Source organism: Leptodactylus fuscus, chromosome 7 (assembly GCF_031893055.1).
Source record: "Leptodactylus fuscus isolate aLepFus1 chromosome 7, aLepFus1.hap2, whole genome shotgun sequence".
Classification (NCBI taxonomy): Eukaryota; Metazoa; Chordata; class Amphibia; order Anura; family Leptodactylidae; genus Leptodactylus; species Leptodactylus fuscus.
The window spans coordinates 146002940-146027555 of record NC_134271.1 but is presented as its reverse complement, the minus strand read 5'-3'; the positions used below and the strand labels follow the sequence as shown (position 1 = coordinate 146027555).

Genomic DNA, 24616 nt, shown 5'->3' with positions numbered 1-24616 from the left:
ATGTCCGCAGAGATGTCCGTCTTATTACTCTGTAAGTACAATGATCTTCATGTCTTTCAGTCTGTGATGGGGAATTATAAGAAGGGGTTAATAATCTCCTATAAATCCCGGACATTACTACAAGTTACCGGGCTACACCCCAAGTCTCCCATCCTATGTCCTCTATACGGCTGTGCACAGGTCTAATGTCAGCTGTGACTACTCCTCATATACCGCCATTACTATGGACTAGTCACTATTATTGTGCTGGAATATCTGATCTTAGATGCTGTGAAGTGAAGAGATTGAGGAGATTATTATATTATCATGAGGACTACACTGGGCTGTACTTTGCCTGCTTTTACATGGCGGTATTTCGATACGTATTGTCATACTGTCCTGATCTTCTCCAGCTCACTGGGCTAGGCTTATGCCAACCTCCGATATAATGAACCTGTACCTGTGTAAGATGGATATGGTCAGGTTACAGTTTATATTAAAGGGGTTTCCTAAAGAGGGTTTTTTAGTACGAGACAAATAAGATGCACGACACGTTTCGGACCACCACGGGTCCTTTCTCAAGTGCAGAAATTGCATACCAAGGTGAAGCACCTCCAAGCAGTGATAAAAGTTATGTTAATGCTGGAATAGCTGCTCCATCCGATCCATAGAAGTGATGGGAGTCAGTCTTGGACTTGTGGGTTGAGGATGCAGCAATGAGCCCAAATGCACAGCAATGATCAGCAACCAGCCCCGATGCACAGCAGATGAGAGGAGCTGGAGATGAACCTGAATTCTGTTTTTCTCACCTGATAGGGTTGTGCAGATGGCACAACAACCCTTAATGCAAGTAGCAAACAGATGACAGAGGTCAAGGTATCTGCTGTAGTCACCACAGGGATGTATAGGTAATGGTGTAGACTGAACCAGTCTCCTCACGGGATTCGGCGCTCGCCTGTAGATGACAATGATACTTCTTTTATTAACACACACACAACGCATTTCTGGATTACAGCCCTTTTTCAAGTGTACAAAATTCCTTTCACAGCGGCCAGAAGCAAGCAAGCTCTACTACAGCATCGATGTCAAAGGGAACTGAGCTGCAGATTTGGTGCTCGGCCATTACACAGGTCGTTGAACTGATTGCTTCCAATACCATAAACTGTATAGGACAGGGACCTAATGTACGCCTACATAGCTGATCCGTTATGGAGCTGGCCAATATCTAATCAATGGGGGGGGGGTAGTTAAGAGGCATTCTAGTATAAAAACCCAAACTTCTAGATGAGCCCCTGAAGGATCCCATTAGATAAAACAATTTGTAACACAAAAAAGACTTCACACGGCTGTTTGAACAACGGAATAAAAAGAGCTGGACAGTAGGGAAGTGGGATTGTAGATGTTGTAGAGAAGCTTGGGTGAGATCTAATTATTTTGTTATTTTATACTGTTCCCTCCTTGTGATCCCTTTAAGTTTTATTGTTTAAAGAAATGACACCTAGTAGAGAAGTAACTCTGTTGGGTTCAAGTAAAAACGTATCAATGCAATAATAGGGAACAAGACTATATTACTAGAGATGAGCAAGTAGTATTCGATCGAATACTACGGTATTCTAAATACTTGTACTCGATCGAATACTACTCGCTATTCGAATGGAAAAGTTTGATGCAGAACCAGCATTGATTGGCCGAATGCTATACAGTCGGACAATCAACGCTGGTTCTTCTCCTACCTTTAGAAGTCTTCTCTGTGCAGCGTCCCCACGGCGTCTTCCAGCTCTGAATTCACTCTGCCAGGCATCGGGCCTGGGCAGAGCCAAAATGGCCGCTTTGACTGTAAGCGGCCATTTTCTTGTAGTGTGGGCATGCGCAGTCGGCTCTGCACAGGCCCGATGCCTGGCAGAGTGAATTCAGAGCCAAAAGACGCCTCGCGGACGCTGCACGGAGACTTCTCGGAGGATCCAGCCCGACCCTCACTCGTGGACTTGGTAAGTTCAATTTGATCGAATGCTGCCTACCCCTGAAACGAGCATTTTTCCCCCATAGAGTATAATAGGGTTTGATATTCGATTTGAGTAGTCGAATATTGAAGGGCTACTCGAAACGAATATCGAATATTGAACATTTTACTGTTCGCTCATCTTTATATATTACTGCACATATGTGAACCCCATTTTTCTATTTCGTTTTATAGGGTTGGTTCTCATACAAGAAGGTAAGTGACCAGCTTTATTCTTCCGTCCTTTATTCTTTCACTAGTTACCAGACCGTCTAAAGACTATTTTTGTCCATGAGGTCCACTCCTAACTCTCCAATGACAAACCCGTATTCCTTACAGGCTAGGCAGAGACTGTTTATTATACAGTTAGTTTGCTTGTGATAAAGAATTAAGTGTACAAAAAAGCCACCAAAAATTATCCCTTTATGGGAGCACAAGCAGCACCAAGATGTGACGATTTATAGAGATTCAAGAAAAATTTGTCTCTCATGGCAAAACAAGTCACAGACATCCCATCGTAAACCCTCTATGGGGGTTCCTAAACTAACTGGTCTACTTGGTGCTCGCTCCTGGTCGCAATATGAGATAACTTCCTTCTGTGACCCCATGCAATCTTGAGGTCATCATTTTTCAGGTTCCTGAAAATCAGACATGTTCTATCAACCCAATATCCGCGGCCTGATAGCCAGATCTCTGCATACCCCCTTATTAATGCACTCTTCTCCCAGGGAACTCCTGGTTTGATATCAGGCCTATATGCATACTTGATTCTGGCCAAGGTGTCCCTTATGCATTGACAAGATGGTGCACATGTACACCTGACCTTACTGAGGAATCTTTACAAGATACCCTAGAGTCAGTTTACATATTACACCAATATTATTCCCATTCCAGTTTGAATAGAAGGGGATGGATGCCGCATGCAGGGTGCCTTAGATGTTCTATTACCCATTCAGATTTTTGGCACATGACTTGGTATTGTTCTGTTATAGAAACTTTTTGGAAAGAGGTTGTGGTTCTGAGGTGCTGTGATAAGTAGAATGTGCAGGATATTATGTCTACAATTCCCCTATATGATCCCTGATGTCTTATAGGAGCCGCCATCAGACCTGCGGTGGCCTTCACTCCAGACTACAAGAAGATCTTTACAACAGAGCAGATAACAATGACCTGTGATGTGGGATCTACTATAGGAGAGGGGATGGATTATATATGGTACAAAGACAGTGAGCAAGTATACAATGGGAAATCCTATATAATACAGAAGGCTGAAACATCACACAGTGGAAGTTACCAATGTCAGAGCAGACCTGGAGAAATAAGTGACCCCGCTAGACTGGAGGTTAGTCATGGTGAGTAAATCTACCAGATCATATATATACAGACAAGGTAACAAGTTGTATCTCCAAGGGCAGATAAGACTACATTCAAACAACCAAGGTGCAAAGTGGCCATGAAAAATGTACATTTTTCACTGTCATCTTGAACCACAGGGGCACCCGTTTTCATTTTACTGTATGGAGGGTTCCGTGAAAACCAACCAAAAATAGGACATGACCTATATCTTGACAGTTCATGACAACGGACTGTCATAGTAATGGTCATGTGAATAGCCCCCATTCACTGATGTTGAATATAATGCTTTCGTGTTTCTACCATTAAAAAAAAACAATGTCACATGGCCATTATTCACTGTTGTGTGACTGTAGCTTAAGGGTACCATGGGCCCCGTATTGTTCTTAAAAAATGTACTATCTACATTCACACCAAAGAGCCCTGTGACAGTATAATGCAGTATAATGTCTCATAGAGGCCCCCCACCATATTATGTTCCATAATTCTCCCGCTACACAATATAATGTCCCATAATGGCCCTTATACAGTATACCGTCCAACAGTGGCCCCGTCATACAGTATAATGTCCCAGAGTAGCCCCCACATTAAAAATAAATAAACAAAAAAAAAAAACACATACATAGGGATAGTCAACTTCTATTTATGTTATTAATTTTTCAAAAATTTCAGGTTTGGTCGATCTGAACATTTTTGGGGGTCACCACCGAATTACTAATATACTCTGGGGTCTCTCTTTATAATAAAAGGAGGCCCAAGAGATGAAAATAAGCATTATTAAGCATAAGCATTATAAGTATTACTCACCTGCCCATGGTTCCCGTTCCTCTTTGGACTTCCTCTAGCATCCTGAATAATGTCAGGGACATGTAAGACCTGTGATTGGGCATCATTCAAGAGGCCAAGAAAGGCCCGAAGAGGAAAGAGGAGCCCAGGAAAGGGGGTAACAGAAAACGTGTGCTCAACCAATTCAATACTGAGTCACAGGCTTCTTTTGAAGAAGACGCTTGGAAATCCGAGGGGTGAAGTGGGCAGCGACCACTGGCTAGTGTCTACCAGAATGATCTGGAGTTGTGTGGAATCAGAGAGAATATTTGGGAACAAAATCCCAAAATTGACAGGATTTGCACTCTCTTGCGGAGAAGTAGACACAATACACTCGTAGTACAACATGGAACTTTTATTGGTACAGAAGTAGGACATGATACGCTTGTAGTACAACGGAGAACTTTTATTGGTACAGTAGTAGGACACGATACGATCATAGTACAATGTAAAACTTTTATTGGTACGGAAGTAGGACACGAAACGCTGGTAGTACAACGTAGACATTTTATTGGTACGAAAGTAGGACACAATACACTCATAGTACAACGGAGAACTTTTATTGGTACAGAAGTAGGACACAATACACTCATAGTACAACGTGGAACTTTTATTGGTACGGAAGTAGGACACGATACGATCATAGTACAACGTAAAACTTTTATTGGTACGGAAGTAGGACACGAAACGCTGGTAGTACAATGGAAAACTTTTATTGGTACGAAAGTAGGACACAATACGCTCGTAGTACAACATGGAACTTTTATTGGTTCGGAAGTAGGACATGATACACTGGTAGTACAATAGAGAACTTTTATTGGTACGGAAATAGGACATGATACGCTCGTAGTACAACAGAGAACTTTTATTGGTACGGAAGTACGACACGATACGATCATAGTACAATGTAGAACTTTTATTGGTATGGAAGTAGGACACGATATGCTCATAGTATAATGTGGAACTTTTATTGGTACAGTAGTAGGGCACGATATGCTTGTAGTACAACATAGAACTTTTATTGGTACGGAGGTAGGACACGATATGCTGGTAGTACAATGGAGAACTTTTATTGGTACAGAAGTAGGACACGATACACTCGTAGTACGACAGAGAACTTTTATTGGTACAGACGTAGGACATGATACGCTTGTAGTACAGCGTAGCACTTTTATTGGTACAGTAGTAGGACACGATACGATCATAGTACAACATGGAACTTTTATTGGTACGGAAGTAGGACACGATACGCTTGTAGTACAACGTAGAACTTTTATTGTTACAGTAGTAGGACACGATACGATCATAGTACAACATGGAACTTTTATTGGTATGGAAGTAGGACACGATACGCTTGTAGTACAACGTAGAACTTTTATTGTTACAGTAGTAGGACACGATACGATCATAGTACAACATGGAACTTTTATTGGTATGGAAGGAGGACACGATACTCTCATCCGTACCAATAAAAGATCTACGTTGTCCTACGAGCGTACTGTATCCTACATCTCTGAAAAACAGCATGCATCCTGGCAATTTTGGGATTTTGTTCCCTAATATTCTCTCTAACATTGTTACTAGTTATATTATGGGATCTGAAGAGACCCCAGAGTATAATAACATGTTCTATCCCAATAAAACTGCTGGACAAATCTCATAAATACTAACAAGTTTTGACCAACAACCTCACAATACTCACCTCCAGTAAACTCCCGGGCACCACAACAGTAGTCGACTATATGGGCAGATGAAAGGTCAAAATATAATGGGATAAAATGGGCAATTACTTGTTGCTGGGCCCCCTTGCAGCCTTGGGCACCGGGCAGCCACTCATTTTGCCCTTATTATTATCTGCTCCTCTATATTACCTCATCTTAAGCCTTTTTCATCCAACAGTGAAAAATCAGCAATGCTATGGCTTTTTTTTAATACTCATTTTAAAAACATTGACAGTGAATGAGTATATTCACATGACGAAGGTGTTCAGATAAAGAAACAGATGTGCTCTTTCTTTGTCTCTTTAGACAGACACACAGATACAATAGAAATCTATGGATCCATTTTTAATGCTAAATGGATTGGTATCTGAGTTACATCTGTTAAAAAACAGATCAATGGGTTGTTTTTGCAACGGTCCATTAAAAACAGATGGAAAACGGATAATCCTCGGCCGTCAAAGAGGGAAAAACAGAATGGAATCAAAACAAATATGGACTTTAAAACGGCTTAGTCATGTGGATAAGACCTTATATCATTGTATATTACAGGTTGGCTCATCCTGCAGATCCCTCTATATGTCTCCTCATCTTATATCATTGTATATTACAGGTTGGCTCATCCTGCAGACTCTTCTGTATGTCTCCTCATCTTATATCATTGTATATTACAGGATGTATCATCCTGCAGATCCCTCTATATGTCTCCTCGTCTTATATCATTGTATATTACAGGTTGGCTCATCCTGCAGATCCCTCTATATGTCTCCTCATCTTATATCATTGTATATTACAGGTTGGCTCATCCTGCAGACTCTTCTGTATGTCTCCTCATCTTATATCATTGTATATTACAGGATGTATCATCCTGCAGATCCCTCTATATGTCTCCTCGTCTTATATCATTGTATATTACAGGTTGGCTCATCCTGCAGACTCTTCTGTATGTCTCCTCATCTTATATCATTGTATATTCCAGGTTGGCTCATCCTGCAGATCCCTCTATATGTCTCCTCATCTTATATCATTGTATATTACAGGTTGGCTCATCCTGCAGACTCTTCTGTATGTCTCCTCATCTTATATCATTGTATATTACAGGTTGGCTCATCCTGCAGATCCCTCTATATGTCTCCTCATCTTATATCATTGTATATTACAGGTTGGATCATCCTGCAGATCCCTCTATATGTCTCCTCATCTTATATCATTGTATATTACAGGTTGCATCATCCTGCAGATCCCTCTATATGTCTCCTCATCTTATATCATTGTATATTCCAGGTTGGCTCATCCTGCAGACTCTTCTGTATGTCTCCTCATCTTATATCATTGTATATTACAGGTTGGCTCATCCTGCAGATCCCTCTATATGTCTCCTCATCTTATATCATTGTATATTACAGGTTGGCTCATCCTGCAGACTCTTCTGTATGTCTCCTCATCTTATATCATTGTATATTACAGGTTGGCTCATCCTGAAGATCCCTCTATATGTCTCCTCATCTTATATCATTGTATATTACAGGTTGGATCATCCTGCAGATCCCTCTATATGTCTCCTCATCTTATATCATTGTATATTACAGGTTGGATCATCCTGCAGATCCCTCTATATGTCTCCTCGTCTTATATCATTGTATATTACAGGTTGGCTCATCCTGCAGACTCTTCTGTATGTCTCCTCATCTTATATCATTGTATATTACAGGTTGGCTCATCCTGCAGATCCCTCTATATGTCTCCTCATCTTATATAATTGTATATTACAGGTTGGATCATCCTGCAGATCCCTCTATATATCTCCTCATCTTATATCATTGTATATTACAGGTTGGCTCATCCTGCAGACTCTTCTGTATGTATCCTCATCTTATATCATTGTATATTCCAGGTTGGCTCATCCTGCAGATCCCTCTATATGTCTCCTCATCTTATATCATTGTATATTACAGGTTGGTTCATCCTGCAGATCCCTCTATATGTCTCCTCATCTTATATCATTGTATATTCCAGGTTGGCTCATCCTGCAGACTCTTCTGTATGTCTCCTCATCTTATATCATTGTATATTACAGGTTGGCTCATCCTGCAGACTCTTCTGTATGTCTCCTCATCTTATATCATTGTATATTACAGGTTGGCTCATCCTGCAGATCCCTCTATATGTCTCCTCATCTTATATCATTGTATATTACAGGTTGGATCATCCTGCAGATCCCTCTATATGTCTCCTCATCTTATATCATTGTATATTACAGGTTGCATCATCCTGCAGATCCCTCTATATGTCTCCTCATCTTATATCATTGTATATTCCAGGTTGGCTCATCCTGCAGACTCTTCTGTATGTCTCCTCATCTTATATCATTGTATATTACAGGTTGGCTCATCCTGCAGATCCCTCTATATGTCTCCTCATCTTATATCATTGTATATTACAGGTTGGCTCATCCTGCAGACTCTTCTGTATGTCTCCTCATCTTATATCATTGTATATTACAGGTTGGCTCATCCTGAAGATCCCTCTATATGTCTCCTCATCTTATATCATTGTATATTACAGGTTGGATCATCCTGCAGATCCCTCTATATGTCTCCTCATCTTATATCATTGTATATTACAGGTTGGATCATCCTGCAGATCCCTCTATATGTCTCCTCGTCTTATATCATTGTATATTACAGGTTGGCTCATCCTGCAGACTCTTCTGTATGTCTCCTCATCTTATATCATTGTATATTACAGGTTGGCTCATCCTGCAGATCCCTCTATATGTCTCCTCATCTTATATAATTGTATATTACAGGTTGGATCATCCTGCAGATCCCTCTATATATCTCCTCATCTTATATCATTGTATATTACAGGTTGGCTCATCCTGCAGACTCTTCTGTATGTATCCTCATCTTATATCATTGTATATTCCAGGTTGGCTCATCCTGCAGATCCCTCTATATGTCTCCTCATCTTATATCATTGTATATTACAGGTTGGATCATCCTGCAGATCCCTCTATATGTCTCCTCATCTTATATCATTGTATATTACAGGTTGCATCATCCTGCAGATCCCTCTATATGTCTCCTCATCTTATATCATTGTATATTCCAGGTTGGCTCATCCTGCAGACTCTTCTGTATGTCTCCTCATCTTATATCATTGTATATTCCAGGTTGGCTCATCCTGCAGACTCTTCTGTATGTCTCCTCATCTTATATCATTGTATATTACAGGTTGGGTCATCCTGCAGATCCCTCTATATGTCTATGAAGGAGATGAGATAAATATAAGATGCCACCACTATCCTGGATACTCTGGAGGAAAGACAAGATTTTACAAAGATAACAGAGTCATTAGAGACTGGTCAGATAATGCAGAATATTATATTAGAGATGTAACCAAGACGACTGCTGGGAAATATAATTGCACAAAACAAATCTATCGTCGTGGAATATATTATCAATATGTCGATGTGGTTTCTCTAGCTGTTCACGGTAAATCCAGGACTATTTATATGCATAGGCAGCAAATTTGTGGCCAATTTATAAAGTGAAATTCCACAAACTGGGAACGTGTAACGCACAAGTGAGAGATTGTCAAATTCATAACATGCTTTATATACTGAGGATATTTTCACATCAGACTTTTGGAACATATTTCACCCCTTGCAATGTAGATGCCTGTGCGACCATGATTCTGCGGCTCCTATTCATTGAATGTATGGGGCCACAGAAGCGTGGCCAGTGGACAGGCGGCATACGGATGACATCCATGTGTTGCCCGTGCACCAGCTGTGCTATTCATTTACAGCAATCTGGCTTAGAAAGTGGCAATTTTTGAACAGAAGCTGAAATATTTGGCTACTTTCTGGGTGTAGCCTAGTTATTAAACCTGGGCCGGAGTATACAGCAGCAGCAGAGGGGTGTTATCCCTAAATAGGACCTATCACATTCCCATACAACTGCAACCTGTGACAAATCTTTGCGGCCACATCTTTATTGCCTTTTTGTTTTTCTCCTAGCATCCCCATTATACCAAAATCATTCCTGTACGCACTATTATACCTCACAGTGTCCCCTGCACACAGTATGATACCCCATTGTGGCCCCTGCACACAGTATTATGTCCCATAGTGGCCCCTGCACACACTATTATGCGCTATAGTGGTCCCTACACACAGTATTATGCCCCATAGTGGCCCCTGAACACAGTATTATGTCCCATTGTGGCCCCTGCACACAGTATTATGTCCCATAGTGGCCCCTGCACACACTATTATGCGCTATAGTGGTCCCTACACACAGTATTATGCCCCATAGTGGCCCCTGAACACAGTATTATGTCCCATAGTGGCCCTGCACACAGTATTATGCCCCATAGTGGCCCCTGCACACAGTATTATGCCCCATAGTGGCCCCTGCACACAATATTATGTCCCATAGTGGCCCCTGCACACAATATTATGCCCAGTAGTGATCCCTGCACATAATATTATGCTCCATAGTGGCCCCTGCACCCATTATGATACCGCATCGTGGCCCTTAGACACACAGTATTATGTCCCATAGTGGCCCCTGCACACAGTATTATGCCCCATAGTGGCCCCTGCACACAACATTATGCCCAGTAGTGATCCCTGCACATAATATTATGCTCCATAGTGGCCCCTGCACCCATTATGATACCGCATCGTGGCCCTTAGACACACAGTATTATGCCCCATAGTGGCCCCTGCACACAATATTATGCCCAGTAGTGATCCCTGCACATAATATTATGCTCCATAGTGGCCCCTGCACCCATTATGATACCGCATCGTGGCCCTTAGACACACAGTATTATACCCCATAGTGGCCCCTGCACACAGTATTATACCCCATTGTGGACACCCATGAACATTTATTATACTCTGGGGTCTTTTCAGACTCCAGAGTATAATAATTGGAGACCAAGGGGGTATAAAAACATGAAAAACACTGTTACTTACCTTTCCCTGGGCGCGGCTGCACTGCCTAGTGATGTTGGCCATCTTCAATGATGTATGTGACATGACATGAACTGGGGCCTGCATCGCGAGGCATAAGGATGCAGGCCCCAGCCATGTGACGTCAGGGACGTCATGCAAGTAGGCCCGAAGCATTGGTATAAACGCAGACATATCTAATGAGCTGAACAATGATGGCGATATCACATCACTGACATAAAGAGGGGGAGAAAGCTCCTGACATTGACACAACTTGGACATCCAAGTTATAAGACCAGGAAAGCGGAATTCATTTGGGTTACCAATACTTTGTAATTAAAGTAACTTCAATTAATTTATATTTGCAAAACCTACAAATTATGTTTTAAGTCACTGGATGATTTCTGTAATCCATACCCCTACATATATCTATAATCTGTTTACATCACTTACGTTCCTTTTCTAGATCTGTTCACGACCCCAACAATATCAGTGACCCCACAACCAGTTATTACTACAGATAAGATGGCCCTGACATGTCAGACAAGTCTCCCTCCTCCTCCCAGACACAATACACAACTGCGGATTGCTTTCTACAGAGAAGGAGGGATTGTTCAGGGATTTGGTGTCAGTGATACCTATGAAGTCTACAATGTCCAGCTGGAGGATTCTGGGAAATATTCATGTGAGGTGGAAACTACAGATGGCAGAGTAAGGAAGAGAAGTGCAGAGACAATAATCCAGATAGGAGGTGAGTATAGACAATGGTCATGGATATTACATCTGAAAAATTTAGTTATGAGGGACATCGTAATATCTCTGTATCATCTTTCTCCATTATTAGAGCTGTTTTCAAGTCCACGTATTATCGTGATCAATAAAGTAATGTTTGAAGGATATCCCTTCACCCTGATATGTGACACGACTCTTAGTACATACGTAAGGCCTAGAGATGTCCAGTTTACTTTCTATAGAGATGGACGGAAGGTTCAGGATTCTTCTCCATCTAATAAATATGAGGTTCAGTCTGCTCAGCTGGAGGATTCTGGGAATTATACATGTCATGTAAGAACCTCAATCCATTCTACAATAAAGATCAGTGATGGGCACAACATATGGGTACAAGGTAGGTAACCGGTCTTTTAAACCCCTACAAATCTGTAATATATATATATACAGTCCTATGAAAAAGTTTGGGCACCCCTATTAATCTTAATCATTTTTAGTTCTAAATATTTTGGTGTTTGCAGCAGCCATTTCAGTTTGATATATCTAATAACTGATGGACACAGTAATATTTCAGGATTGAAATGAGGTTTATTGTACTAACAGAAAATGTGCAATATGCATTAAACCAAAATTTGACCGGTGCAAAAGTATGGGCACCTCAACAGAAAAGTGACATTAATATTTAGTACATCCTCCTTTTACAAAGATAACAGCCTCTAGTCGCTTCCTGTAGCTCTTAATCAGTTCCTGGATCCTGGATGAAGGGATTTTGGACCATTCCTCTTTGCAAAACAATTCAAGTTCAGTGAAGTTTGATGGTCGCCGAGCATGGACAGCCCGCTTCAAATCATCCCACAGATGTTCAATGATATTCAGGTCTGGGGACTGGGATGGCCATTCCAGAACATTGTAATTGTTCCTCTGCATGAATGCCTGAGTCGATTTGGAGCAGTGTTTTGGATCATTGTCTTGCTGAAATATCCATCCCCGGCGTAACTTCAACTTCGTCACTGATTCTTGAACATTATTCTCAAGAATCTGCTGATACTGAGTGGAATCCATGCGACCCTCAACTTTAACAAGATTCCCGGTGCCGGCATTGGCCACACAGCCCCAAAGCATGATGGAACCTCCACCAAATTTTACAGTGGATAGCAAGTGTTTTTCTTGGAATGCTGTTTTTTTGGATGCCATGCATAACGCCTTTTTGTATGACCAAACAACTCAATCTTTGTTTCATCAGTCCACATGACCTTCTTCCGAAATGAAGCTGCCTTGTGCAAATGTGCTTTTGCATACCTCAGGCGACTCTGTTTGTGGCGTACGTGCAGAAACGGCTTCTTTCTCATCACTCTCCCATACAGCTTCTCCTTGTGCAAAGTGCACTGTATTGTTGACTGATGCACAGTGACACCATCTGCAGCAAGATGATGCTGCAGCTCTTTGGAGGTGGTCTGTGGATTGTCCTTGACTGTTCTCACCATTCTTCTTCTCTGCCTTTCTGATATTTTTCTTGGCCTGCCACTTCTGGGCTTAACAAGAACTGTCCCTGTGGTCTTCCATTTCCTTACTATGTTCCTCACAGTGGAAACTGACAGGTTAAATCTCTGAGACAACTTTGTGTATCCTTCCCCTGAACAACTATGTTGAATGATCTGTTTTCAGATAATTTGAGAGTTGTTTTGAGTAGCCCATGATGCCACTCTTCAGAGGAGATTCAAATAGGGGAACAACTTGCAATTGGCCACCTTAAATACCTTTTCTCATGATTGGATAGATCTGGCTATGAAGTTCAAAGCTCAGTGAGGTTACAAAACCAATTTTGTGCTTCAGTAAGTCAGTAACAAGTAGTTAGGAGTATTCAAATCAATAAAATGATAAGGGTGCCCATACTTTTGCACCGGTCAAATTTTGGTTTAATGCATATTGCACATTTTCTGTTAGTACAATAAACCTCATTTCAATCCTGAAATATTACTGTGTCCATCAGTTATTAGATATATCAAACTGAAATGGCTGCTGCAAACACCAAAATATTTAGAACTAAAAATGATTAAGATTAATAGGGGTGCCCAAACTTTTTCATAGGACTATATATATATATATATATATATATATATATATATATATATATATATATATATATATGTGTGTGTGTAGGGGCACCTGGATTCGTACAGGTATATTTCATTTTTTGTTTGTGTAATGGCCCCATAAGAATTGTCCAGTTTTGCACTGGTTTATTTTGTATATCATTTGTGTGTCCATAAGTGTCATGTGATTATGTGTATCTCATTTCGGATATCAGTGAACAGCCTGAGATCAGTTGTTATCGAGACCTGGAGTAAAGTTGTGTGTATGTGACCTTGTGTAATAGTGTCATCCACAGCGCCCTGCCTCTTTAAAGCTGACATAAAGCAGTGAAGAAAAATGGCTGGATTGCTATGGAAACCTGGAGTAAAACTCTAATATGTGGTACTGTGTGCAGAGCCATGTATCTAATCCTCTGGCATGTGGTATTGTGTGCAGTGCTGTATATCTAATCCTCTGGCATGTGGTATTTTGTTCAGTGGTGTGTATCCAATCTCTCTGCATGTGGTATTGTGTGCAGTGGCACATATATAATCCTCCGGCGTGTGGAATTGTGTGAAGACGCGCATATCTAATCCTCCGGCTTGTGGTACTGTGTGCAGACAGCATATTTAACGATCCAGCATGTAGTACTGTGTGCTGAATTGTGTATCTAATTCTTCAGCGTGTGGTACTGTGTGCATATGTGCATATCTAATCCTCTGGCAAATAATACTGTGTGCAGACATTCTCATTTAATCCTCCGGTGTGTGGTACTGTGTGCAGACAAGTGTATCTAATCATCTGGCGTGTGGTACTGTGTGCAGATGCATGTATCTAACCCTTCCCATGTGGTATTGTGCGCAGTGGCGTGTATCTAATCCTCTGGTGTGTGGTATTGTATGAAAATGTGTGTATCTAATCCTCCGGCATAGGAAACTGTGCGCAGACGTGCGTATATAATCCTGTTGCATGTGTAACTGTGTATAGATGCACATATCTAATCCTCCAGCGTGTGGTACTGTGCGCAGAAGCGCAAATATAATTCTCCGGCGTGTGGAACTGTGTGCTGACAGCGTAGTTAACCCTCCGGCATGTGGTACTGTGTGCTGAGTTGTGTATCTAATTCTCCAGTGTGTGGTACCATGTGCAGACGCGCATATCTAATCCCCGGCGTGTGATACTGTGTGATGACTTGTGTATCTAATCCTCCAGCGTGTGGTACTGTGTGCAGATGTGCATATCTAATCCTCTGGCATGTGGAACTGTGTGCAGATGTATGTATCTAATCCTTCGGTGTGTGATACTGTGTGCTGACCTGTGTATCTAATCCTCCAGCGTGTGGTACTGTGTGAAGACACGTGTATCTAATCCTGTGGCATGTGGAACTGTGTTCAGACGTACGTATCTAATCCTCCATCTTGTGGAACTGTGTGCAGACACGTATATTTAATCCTCTGGCATGTGATACTTGATGATGCTCTGTGTATCTAATCCTCCGATGCGTGTATCTCAGTTTGGATATCAGTGTTGTATTGTACATGTGGAGTAACCGTGTGTATGGCAGTTGGAATATGAGTAACAGACTTGCAGGTTTGTATTTACTGGGGGGGTCAGGGTTTTGGAAAAGCTGTATCTCCGGAAACGGTACATTCAAGTGAGTTGGGTCCTCATCTTAAACCTTCCCAAACACTTGAAGTATCTGTGTGCCAAATTTGGTGAAGATCGGTCCAGTCGTTTGGTCGCGCATAAAGAACAGACAGACAGACAGGAATTAATTTTTATAGTATAGAGATATAACTCTGTAATCTGTGATCATCACTTTTGTTCCTTTTCTAGAACTGTTCATGACTCCATCTTTAAAAGTTACTCCACACTCAGTTTCAAAGGCAGATAACATGACCCTGACATGTCAGACAAGTCTCCCTCCTCCTCCCAGACACAATACACAACTGCGGATTGCTTTCTACAGAGAAGGAGGGATTGTTCAGGGATTTGGTGTCAGTGATACCTATGAAGTCTACAATGTCCAGCTGGAGGATTCTGGGAAATATTCATGTGAGGTGGAAACTACAGATGGCAGAGTAAGGAAGAGAAGTGCAGAGACAATAATCCAGATAGAAGGTGAGTATAGACAATGGTCATGTCTTCTACATGGGAGAACTTCTTACTGACTAACTTCATTCAGGTACCGGATACATTCTATAAAATTGCTTTAATATATTTTACAAGATTTAGTGATTTTTACAGTCGGTTCTAAAGATAGTGAGGACAAGAATGTCACACACCGATGATATAGGGGATTGTAATAAAAGATAAGAAAATAAGGAAGATAAGCAAGTAAGTAAAAGATAGAAACACTCAATTTGGGGGATCATATAGGTAATTCATAGATGAGCTAAAGCTAAGTACTGCCTATTATATTATACACTAAACCTTTATAATCTTCCAACCCCTCCTTAAAGGGATTCTACCACTAAAACACATTTTTTTCTAGGTAACACGTCAGAATAGCCTTTAGAAAGGCTATTTGTCTCCTACCTTTGGATGGGCTCTCCGCTGCGCCGTTCGTTCAAAATACCGGTTTGTACCGGTATAGTGCGGGCACTGCAATTTCGCGCATGCGCAGTACGTTCGGCAATCTTTGCCGAACAGAGCGTACTGCGCAGGCCTCCGACAGGACGCTGAAGAAGCAAGGGGAGGATACGCAAGACCATAGAGGCGGCGCTGTGGTCGGTTTTCGAGCTGCAATGGGGACGCCCCCATCGCTGCTCCTGCGATGGGGGATGCCCCCATCGCCGCGAGAGATCTCATTAGCATACCGGTAAAAACCGGTATTTTGAACGAAGGGCGCGGCGGAGAGCCCATCCAAAGGTAGGAGACGAATAGCCTTTCTAAAGGCTATTCCGACGTGTTAACTAGAAAAAAATGTGTTTTAGTGGTAGAATCCCTTTAATGTAGAGATTAGAGATGAGCAAGCAGTAAAATATTTGAGGTTCAATATTCGTTTCAAGTAGCCCCTCAATATTCGACTACTCGAATCGAATATCGAACCCTATTATAGTCTATGGGGGGAAAATGCTCGTTTCAGGGGTAGGCAACATTCGATCAAATTATACTTACCAAGTCCATGAGTGAGGGTCGGGCTGGATCCTCCGTGCAGTCTTTTCCTTGCAGGGTCCCCGCGGCGTCTTCCGGCTCTGAATTCACTCTGCCAGGCATCGGGCCTGGGCAGAGCCGACTGCGCATGTCCGCACTACAAGCGGGCATGCACAGTGGGCTCTGCCCAGGCCTGATGCCTGGCAGAGTGAATTCAGAGCCGGAAGACGCCGTGGGGAAGCTGCACGGAGAAGACTTCTAAAGGTAGGAGAAGAACCAGCGTTGATTGTCCGACTGTATAGCATTCGGCCAATCAATGCTGGTTCTGCATCAAACTTTTCCATTCGAATAGCGAGTGGTACTCGATCGAGTACGAGTATTTCGAATACCATAGTATTCGATCGAATACCTACTCGATCCAATACTACTCGCTCATCTCTAGTAGAGATCTTTCCAGAAGTTGACATAAGGGACTGATTTGTGCCCATTTCTTATGGTCATTGGTCTGGAATGTGATTTGCCCTCCCTGTATAATAACATAGTACAAATCTAAAACAAAGCCAGAATTGTAGTGATAGAAGCATTATGGGGCAAAATTAACTCTTTCCAATACAGTCCACCCTTGGTTCTACCATTAGTATTCATTCCAACCAACTTCCCTCTTTTGCTCAACTCACTCTTGGCTTTGGCTTAAAAATCTGCAACAAAAGAAAATCTGCATTTCCACAACATTGGCCCTCAGTAGGTTTGAGTCGATCTTGAGATTTCAGGATCGTTTCTAAAATCCGATTTTCGATCATTTTCCAGCCGATCCCGATCGTGAAAGTTGCTCGATCGCTGATCGGGATCCGATCTTTCCCGATCCCGATGGCTCAGCCAAACCAATGGCCAGTAGCCAAGCATTGTGGGAACTAACGTGAGACCTCGATCCAGCCGAAAAAGATCGGGATCGGAGTTCTGATCATGATCGTGAAATTTACTCGATCGCCGATCGGAATCTAATCTTTTCCGATCCTGATCGCTCAACCCTAGCCCTCAACCTTAGAGAGGAGGTATATCAGAGGCCATCATCCTCACCTCCATTGTGTACAATGTAAAAGTAAACATTTTAATGTGATAATTTTCATTAGTATAAGCAAACTTTAACCATAAATGGGCTCTTTCTCATGATATTATTATTTGTTTTTGATTTTTTAAGAATTTAACAAATATTTTTTTTTTTTCCAGACAATTCTGGATATACCCGGCAGAATATAATCCATCTGACATTATCTGGATGTGTATTAGTAGTTACTGCTCTATTTGTCTTCTATCACATAAAATGGATGAAGTCTATGGAGCCAGAGAGTCGCTCTACAACATAATGAATGATGGAGCCACAAGACTGAAGGGCATCCGTCATCCATAGATAAGGATATAGTAAAAATGATGATATTAACAAAGATTCTTTAGGTTATTAGAAATATTCCGGGACATCAGGCTGACAATACTGCAGAATCCAATACTTTGGGGGTTTGTAATTATAAACTACCTCAGGATACCAAAAGGCATTCTTAGAAAAGTGGCAGATGGAGTAATGTCACTTACTTAGGCTCTGTTTAGATCAGTCTAATATGCTACTGGGCCTTACTGGGGACTACACACATTGTACTATCTCTCTATGACCTATATAGGGTTAGGGGGATATCGTCACTCCTTGGGGAAAGACCACCATATAGGTGTGTAGGGACTTATTAAGCCTTTAGCACTCCACTTTGCAAGGGACCATGGGAAGAATATGCAAATCTGTCTTCCATGATATAATTAGGAAGTCAGGTGCTGCAAGGCAGATTAACCCCTGCAACCCTGGATTGTGCAGAGTAACAGGCAGCGGCGCCCATATCATGGCCGCAGTTACTGCACAATCCTAACAGTCAGGTGCCTCAGTGTTGCAAACCAATAGAGGGCGCTCACTGGAATGTGCAAGCCTGTCTTCCCTGATGTAATTAGGAAGACATAATCTCAGTGATATAGCCCAATAAAGGCTGCTCACTTTAACATCACGCTCGACTTTCTAAGAGGCCTTTGTTTTGCAATGATGCTGGGTTTATTACCAGGTATAGTCTCTCAACCGAGGACGGCCGTTCTGATGTTATTGCATCTCGTAAGCCCAGTGTATTGAAGACTAATCTGGTAGAGGTCTACACCGGGCTGACGAGATGCAATAACCTCAAAATGGCCGTTCTCAGTTGAGAGACTATACCTGGTAATAATCCCAGCATCATTGCAAAACAAAGGCCTCTTAGAAAGTCGAGCATGATGTTAAAGGGAGCAGCCGTTACAGGGCTAGTTCACTGGAATTCTGTCTTCCTAATTACATCAGGGAAGACAGGCTTGCACATTCCAGCGAGCGCCCTCTATTGGTTTGCAACACTGAGGCACCTGACTGTTAGGATTGTGCAGTAACTGCGGCCATGATATGGGCGCCGCTGCCTGTTACTCTGCACAATCCAGGGTTGCAGGGGTTAATCTGTCTTGCAGCAGCCGGGCGTGGTCGACGGGGTGATCGACATAGGAGTCGACCAATAGACGCTCGGATTGGGCAGCTGGGCTATTTGCTGGTGACCGCCCCTTGCCTATATAAGGGGGCTAGTCTGGACACCCGGTGCTCTATGATCTCATTCCAAACCTGAAATGATGTGTGTGTTTGTATGTATGGGTTCCAGCCTGTAAACTAGAAATGCCCTAGTTAGCAAATGACCCCTGAGCTAGCAATTCCACAGTTAGTCAGGCAGCACGCTGCCTTGTATGTGTGGTACAACTCTGTAGGGGCAGCTAGCAGTACTTCTCAGACAGGGTGACTGGGAGTGGGCTTGGCAGTAGTTGCCTGGGTGTTTGGGTGGAACTACCACACACAGGGTTTACTTGGTCTCTGGCTAGTCCTGGAGTTCAGGCTAGCCAGTTTGTTTATTTGTGTGGCTGCTCTGACTGCATGCCACTGTGAATGTTAACAGAGCGCACCTGGTCATTTATTTTAGCTGGCAGTGACAGGAACTGTTAGCCTGTGTTCACACCAGGTTGGTTAGTAGTCAGTGGCCCAGAGGGCTCCGTAGAGTTTTCATTTTAGTTTTTTTTTAATAAATCCTGCTGATCATAACACTGACTTCCTAATTACATCATGGAATACAGATTTGCATATTCTGCCTATGACCTATAGTCTACTATTAAACTTGGACATGTTGTATCACTTTGGTCTCCCGATGGACGGGAGATGGACACGAATCCTTGATGGTATTGTCCATGTTAGGCCAACGTTGATATGTCTAACGCTTTTCTTAGTTTACCTCTCTGTTGTGTTATCGCTGTTCATTTACTTTTTTTGTACAATTTTTTTCAATAAAAATCACATTTTGAAAAAAATAAAAAAGTTGTATACCCCATCTTCCCTACTTGAATGACTTCCAAGTGATTGTACTCTGATATCAAAGCGAAACATCATTATTTACTACCCTTTATATTCTGAGGGTCCCCTCACTACATTCCTAGGATTTCCTTCAGTGGTCTCCTCACACAAATAAGACGTCTTAGCTGACATTAGTGGGAGGATCTGTATCAGCCGAAATATACAGATGGGTGATCTGTCTATAGATGGAGGGGGCTTCTGCTGGAAACCGAGGCTGGGGAGAGGTGAGTACTGGTTTATGTTTATGGACCCACCAGCAGCAATACAAATAATATAAAGATAGGTTAGGATGGACAGCCCCTTTAAGCATTTACAAATAATGAGGAAGTTATCATATAATTGTAAATTACAGGGGTTGTGGGTTGACGCGCCCATCTGATACTGATCCAAAGGTTAGGTCATGTGCATAAAGTGGGCAGTACCATGATGTTTATCTAGGGGTGGAGTCTCTATGTGCTGCATGTCAAATAGTGTTATCACACATGTCACCCATGTCTATGTAATATCTGCTATACGTATCCTCCTAGTTTTATGCGGTACAGCACAAATATGAGTAACCTTTATGTTACAGGTCTATCATAAACCCATATAGCCCTATAGTCATTACTCCTATGGTTCTGGACTTCTTCTGGACATGAGAGTAGATATTCTCTTCCATCTGGGTTGAGGATGCACCAGGCATGGGGTTGAGGAGCTTAAGGAGCTTATTGAGGATACTATAAGGAAGATGGGTTTTGCCCGAGCAGGGGACTGATAGCAAGGTTAAGGTTTCCACATAGGATAAGGTGACCACGTGCAAAGGATTGGAGTTCAGTTATGGAAAGGAGCAAAGGGACCTGACCAGAGTTGTGTGATTGTGTGAAGTAGGTGATTCCATAGATTTCATTGACAATAAACAGGTATCACCTTCTATGTCAGACATGGAGTCCAGTATTTTCACTGGTAAGTTTATATGGAAAAATTTGGCTACACCTTTAGGGTTCCCCTGGGTACTGGTATGTGACCATAGAGGATAGTAGTGATTTTTTAGTGTAGGCATGTGCAAAGCTAGAAAATGGTTTTCCTTTTGGCATAAGATGTGCTGCTTACAGTACTTTTCTCTCTGCATGAATCGTGCGGACACCGAGCAGAAACCACATGGACCCCATTATAGTCTATGGGGTCCATGTGGTTTCTTGGCTAACTGCTTTTTAACGCGTATAGGTTTCCATTCAGGGGGACTCCCCGAACGAAATACCGAATGCAGATGTGAATCGGGAGATAAAGATAGATGTATAATGGGATTAGAGATAGAGGGAGTGCTGCCCTCAGGTAGGACCATCAGTCTATGTGGGGGTATGGGAGACAAAGAGAGAGTGATAGGTAAGAAGAAGTGTAAAAGTGACATGAGTTGTGCGGACCCAGAGTATGAGGGGAGGGATATAGCGTCCGAGGATGCCTCAAGTCTGGCCATGGCCCAAAAATGTTGGAGATTGACTCTTCATATGCCTGTGGGGTTAAGGAGCCCCTTGTGATCTTTTTTAGCCCTGGTCTTGCCTGTATATGCATTGTATTCTACCCATTTACTAGGGTCTGTTTGGCAACTCTGAAACTCTGACCCCAAAATAGTCTTTTTTTCATTGATATATTGCAAATGGGTGTGGTTTCGAAACGTGGGAATGGTGTTACGGCATAGGGGGGAAATAACAGTTCTCAGGAAACGTTATGGTTGAGAAATGTGAATCTCAAGCTATAGAAAAAGGAACTTCAACCTGACCAATTCACATGTTCATATCTGCATTTTCAATCATGCTGTGAATTCACCCAATAGAGAAGAGAAATCTGCTTGTTTAACCCTTTCCTGCTAACACCCTTGGTACCTTGGCCAAAACCAACTGAGGTGTCATTTTCCCAGAGACTTATGGACACAGGCTATTTTGGGGTAGATGGCCAGCCCCCGAACAACATCCAGGGTTGGTGATCCATTGCTATGACAGCTGGGAGCTTATTGAAGGTTCCTATGCTTGTGTTATATAGACTTGTATTACACGCTACTCTATGGGTGTCTAAAAAATGAATAAAGAGCATTAAAAGACATTGCCCAAATTGGTCTAAAAAAACACACAAAAAAAAATGCCTTAGAATATGGAAACTCTAAGCGTTTTATTTTATTTTTTTTTATAAAATTTTAACTTTTTTAAAGAGATGGTTAAAATATGGGGGAAAAAAACCTTTGTATTTTTTTTGATATTTTTGTAATCGTACCGACCCATTGAATACAGATGAAGTTATTTTGGAAGCAACAGTGAACGCTGTAAAAGCAAAGACAGTAAAACATTTGTGCAAACAGTTTTTTTCCAATTTCACCCAATTCTGATTTATTTTTTTCATTTTCCCTTTTCAACATACAGAATATTAATTGGGACCAATGACAAATACAATTTGTCCCATAAAAGTAAAGCCCACTTTAACACCTACCCGACACTGTACGGCGGATGCCGGGTGTTTAAACATGGCGGCTGCTCGGGAAACGGGAGGCCACCATAGACGCCGGTTGTCTACTGTTTTATGCAGTAGACACCCAGTGCTAATGCTCACTATCGGTGCCCACACCAATCGTGGGCAATTACCCCTTCGGTGCCCGACCGAGGTGCCATTTTCCCAACGGCACCACCATTTTGCCAGCAATCTCTGGCACCCGTAGAAAACTCCTGGACCGGGATCACGTTTTCATGACAGCGGGGAGCCTTGTGAAGGCCCCCAGACTGTCATTCAATGGATTCTATTGCAGGCTACTCTATGTATGCCAAGGACTACAAAAGCATACTGCACATGCACAGGATTTTGCCAATGACTTGGTGACCAGAGACCCAAGTGCCACACTAACAGCAACAGGGGAATGCTTTCAACAGATACAGCGGCATTCAGGGATCAAAAGTATTGTTCATTTCAATGAATATTTGTAAGGTTTGAACCTCCAGGTGAGTTACCTTATTACTCACCTCTCCTAGACCTCCATGGTTTATTTATATTCACCTCCCCCGGGGACTCCAGAGTAAAATAATTCAATTAAATAAACTGGGAGGTAAATTTCACGATGAATTCCAAAAGTTTCAGGTTCGGGTTGTCCTTGAAATTTCTGGCAAATCGACATCTTATAAGTCTCTTGTACTTGTAAGGTTTATATAGGCAGAGAGTTCTCGCATCTTATCTCATTGCTATTTATTTGGTTTTATTACTTCTAGGGTTGAGCGATCGTGTTCGGAAAAGATGGGATTCTGATCGGCGATCGAGAAAATTTCACGATCTTTTTAGGTGGGATCTAGATCGGAGATTATTTCCCACAATTCTTTGCTACTGGCCAAGCATTGTGGGAAAAGCTAACAATGTTAACCTTCACACTGAGTATACGCTCCACTCATTCTTAGCTGAGTGTATACTCAGTGTGAAGGCTCCACTGCGGTTCCATAGGAATGAATGGAAGCAGCCGGGACACAGCCTTAACCCCCTGCATGCCGGCTGTGTCCATTCATTCTAATGGGAGACTAGCTAACATCTCTAGTAGCTACTTACCTGCAGAGATGGCTGGCCCGGTGCCCGGTGTTCTTGTTCTTCTTTGCCTCGCTGCCCCCACCTCCCAGGTTAGTGTTAAAGGAAGAAGGAAGAAGGTGGGGCTTGTGACTTAGGAGAGTGTGGGTGGGTACAGGGCGGGGAGACGTGAGGTCTCCCCTCCTAGTACCCGCCCAAACTCTCCTAACCTGGGAGGCAGGGGGCAGCGAGGCAAAGAATAATGAGAACACCGGGCAACCGACCAGCCATCTCTGCAGGTAAGTGAACACCAGGGGGGACTAAGTAGCCAGAGGATTAAAAAAAAAATCCTCTGGCTACTTAGTGATTAAAAAAAATCACTACTAATTAAAGCGTTCAATTGTTAGATTCCATGCTGTATAGTGAATAGGATTGTTTTTAAAATCCGATCTCCGATTAGTAAAAAAATCCCATTGACTTGCATTGGGTGCGGAATTGGGATCGAGATCGAGTTGGAATGAAAAATGATCGGAAATCGGATTTCAAAATCGATCCTGAAAAGTCAAGATCGGCTCAACCCTAACTACTTCTCATCTTATTATTACTTCCTCAATTGTATAAAGTGTTACAGAAGGTATAGACACCGCATACCGAATAATTAGGATTACGATTACGGTACGGCTTCAGGCATGAAAATGTCTAAAGGGTTAAGTGGTCATTTATCCTACAAATAAGTTACATTTATGAAGCTTTCAGTAAGGAATCCTGTATATGTGGCTATAGTAATATTCTATACATCTCAATGTCTATCGTAGGCTGTGCAGTGAAGGAGATGACTTGTGAACAGGGGTTCAGTTCGGTGGTTGATGGCCACTTGCAGGAGACAAGAACTAGCAAGGCCATGTGATCCAGGAGTGACTGTACCATCT

The 24616-nt window shown here is 42.2% G+C and overlaps 1 protein-coding gene across 1 annotated transcript; it reads left to right on the top strand.

Annotated features, from left to right (window-relative positions):
* LOC142214628 (high affinity immunoglobulin gamma Fc receptor I-like) lies at nt 1-24594 on the top strand. Its single transcript, XM_075283566.1, has 8 exons — nt 1-31; nt 2174-2194; nt 3073-3330; nt 9111-9371; nt 11307-11591; nt 11685-11966; nt 15479-15763; nt 24503-24594. Exons 1-8 carry the CDS (start codon nt 1-3, stop codon nt 24592-24594), a joined length of 1515 nt encoding a protein of 504 aa, XP_075139667.1.
* Nucleotides 24595-24616: the final 22 nt, after the last annotated feature.

What these genes read in the sequence shown, in the direction of transcription:
- LOC142214628 (XM_075283566.1), top strand. Translation starts at nt 1, where the DNA reads ATGTCCGCAGAGATGTCCGTCTTATTACTCT. An exon ending in GACAATAATCCAGATAGGAG is followed by an intron (nt 11,592 to 11,684) that starts GTGAGTATAGAC and finishes CTCCATTATTAG; the next exon opens with AGCTGTTTTCAAGTCCACGT. An exon ending in GCACAACATATGGGTACAAG is followed by an intron (nt 11,967 to 15,478) that starts GTAGGTAACCGG and finishes TTCCTTTTCTAG; the next exon opens with AACTGTTCATGACTCCATCT.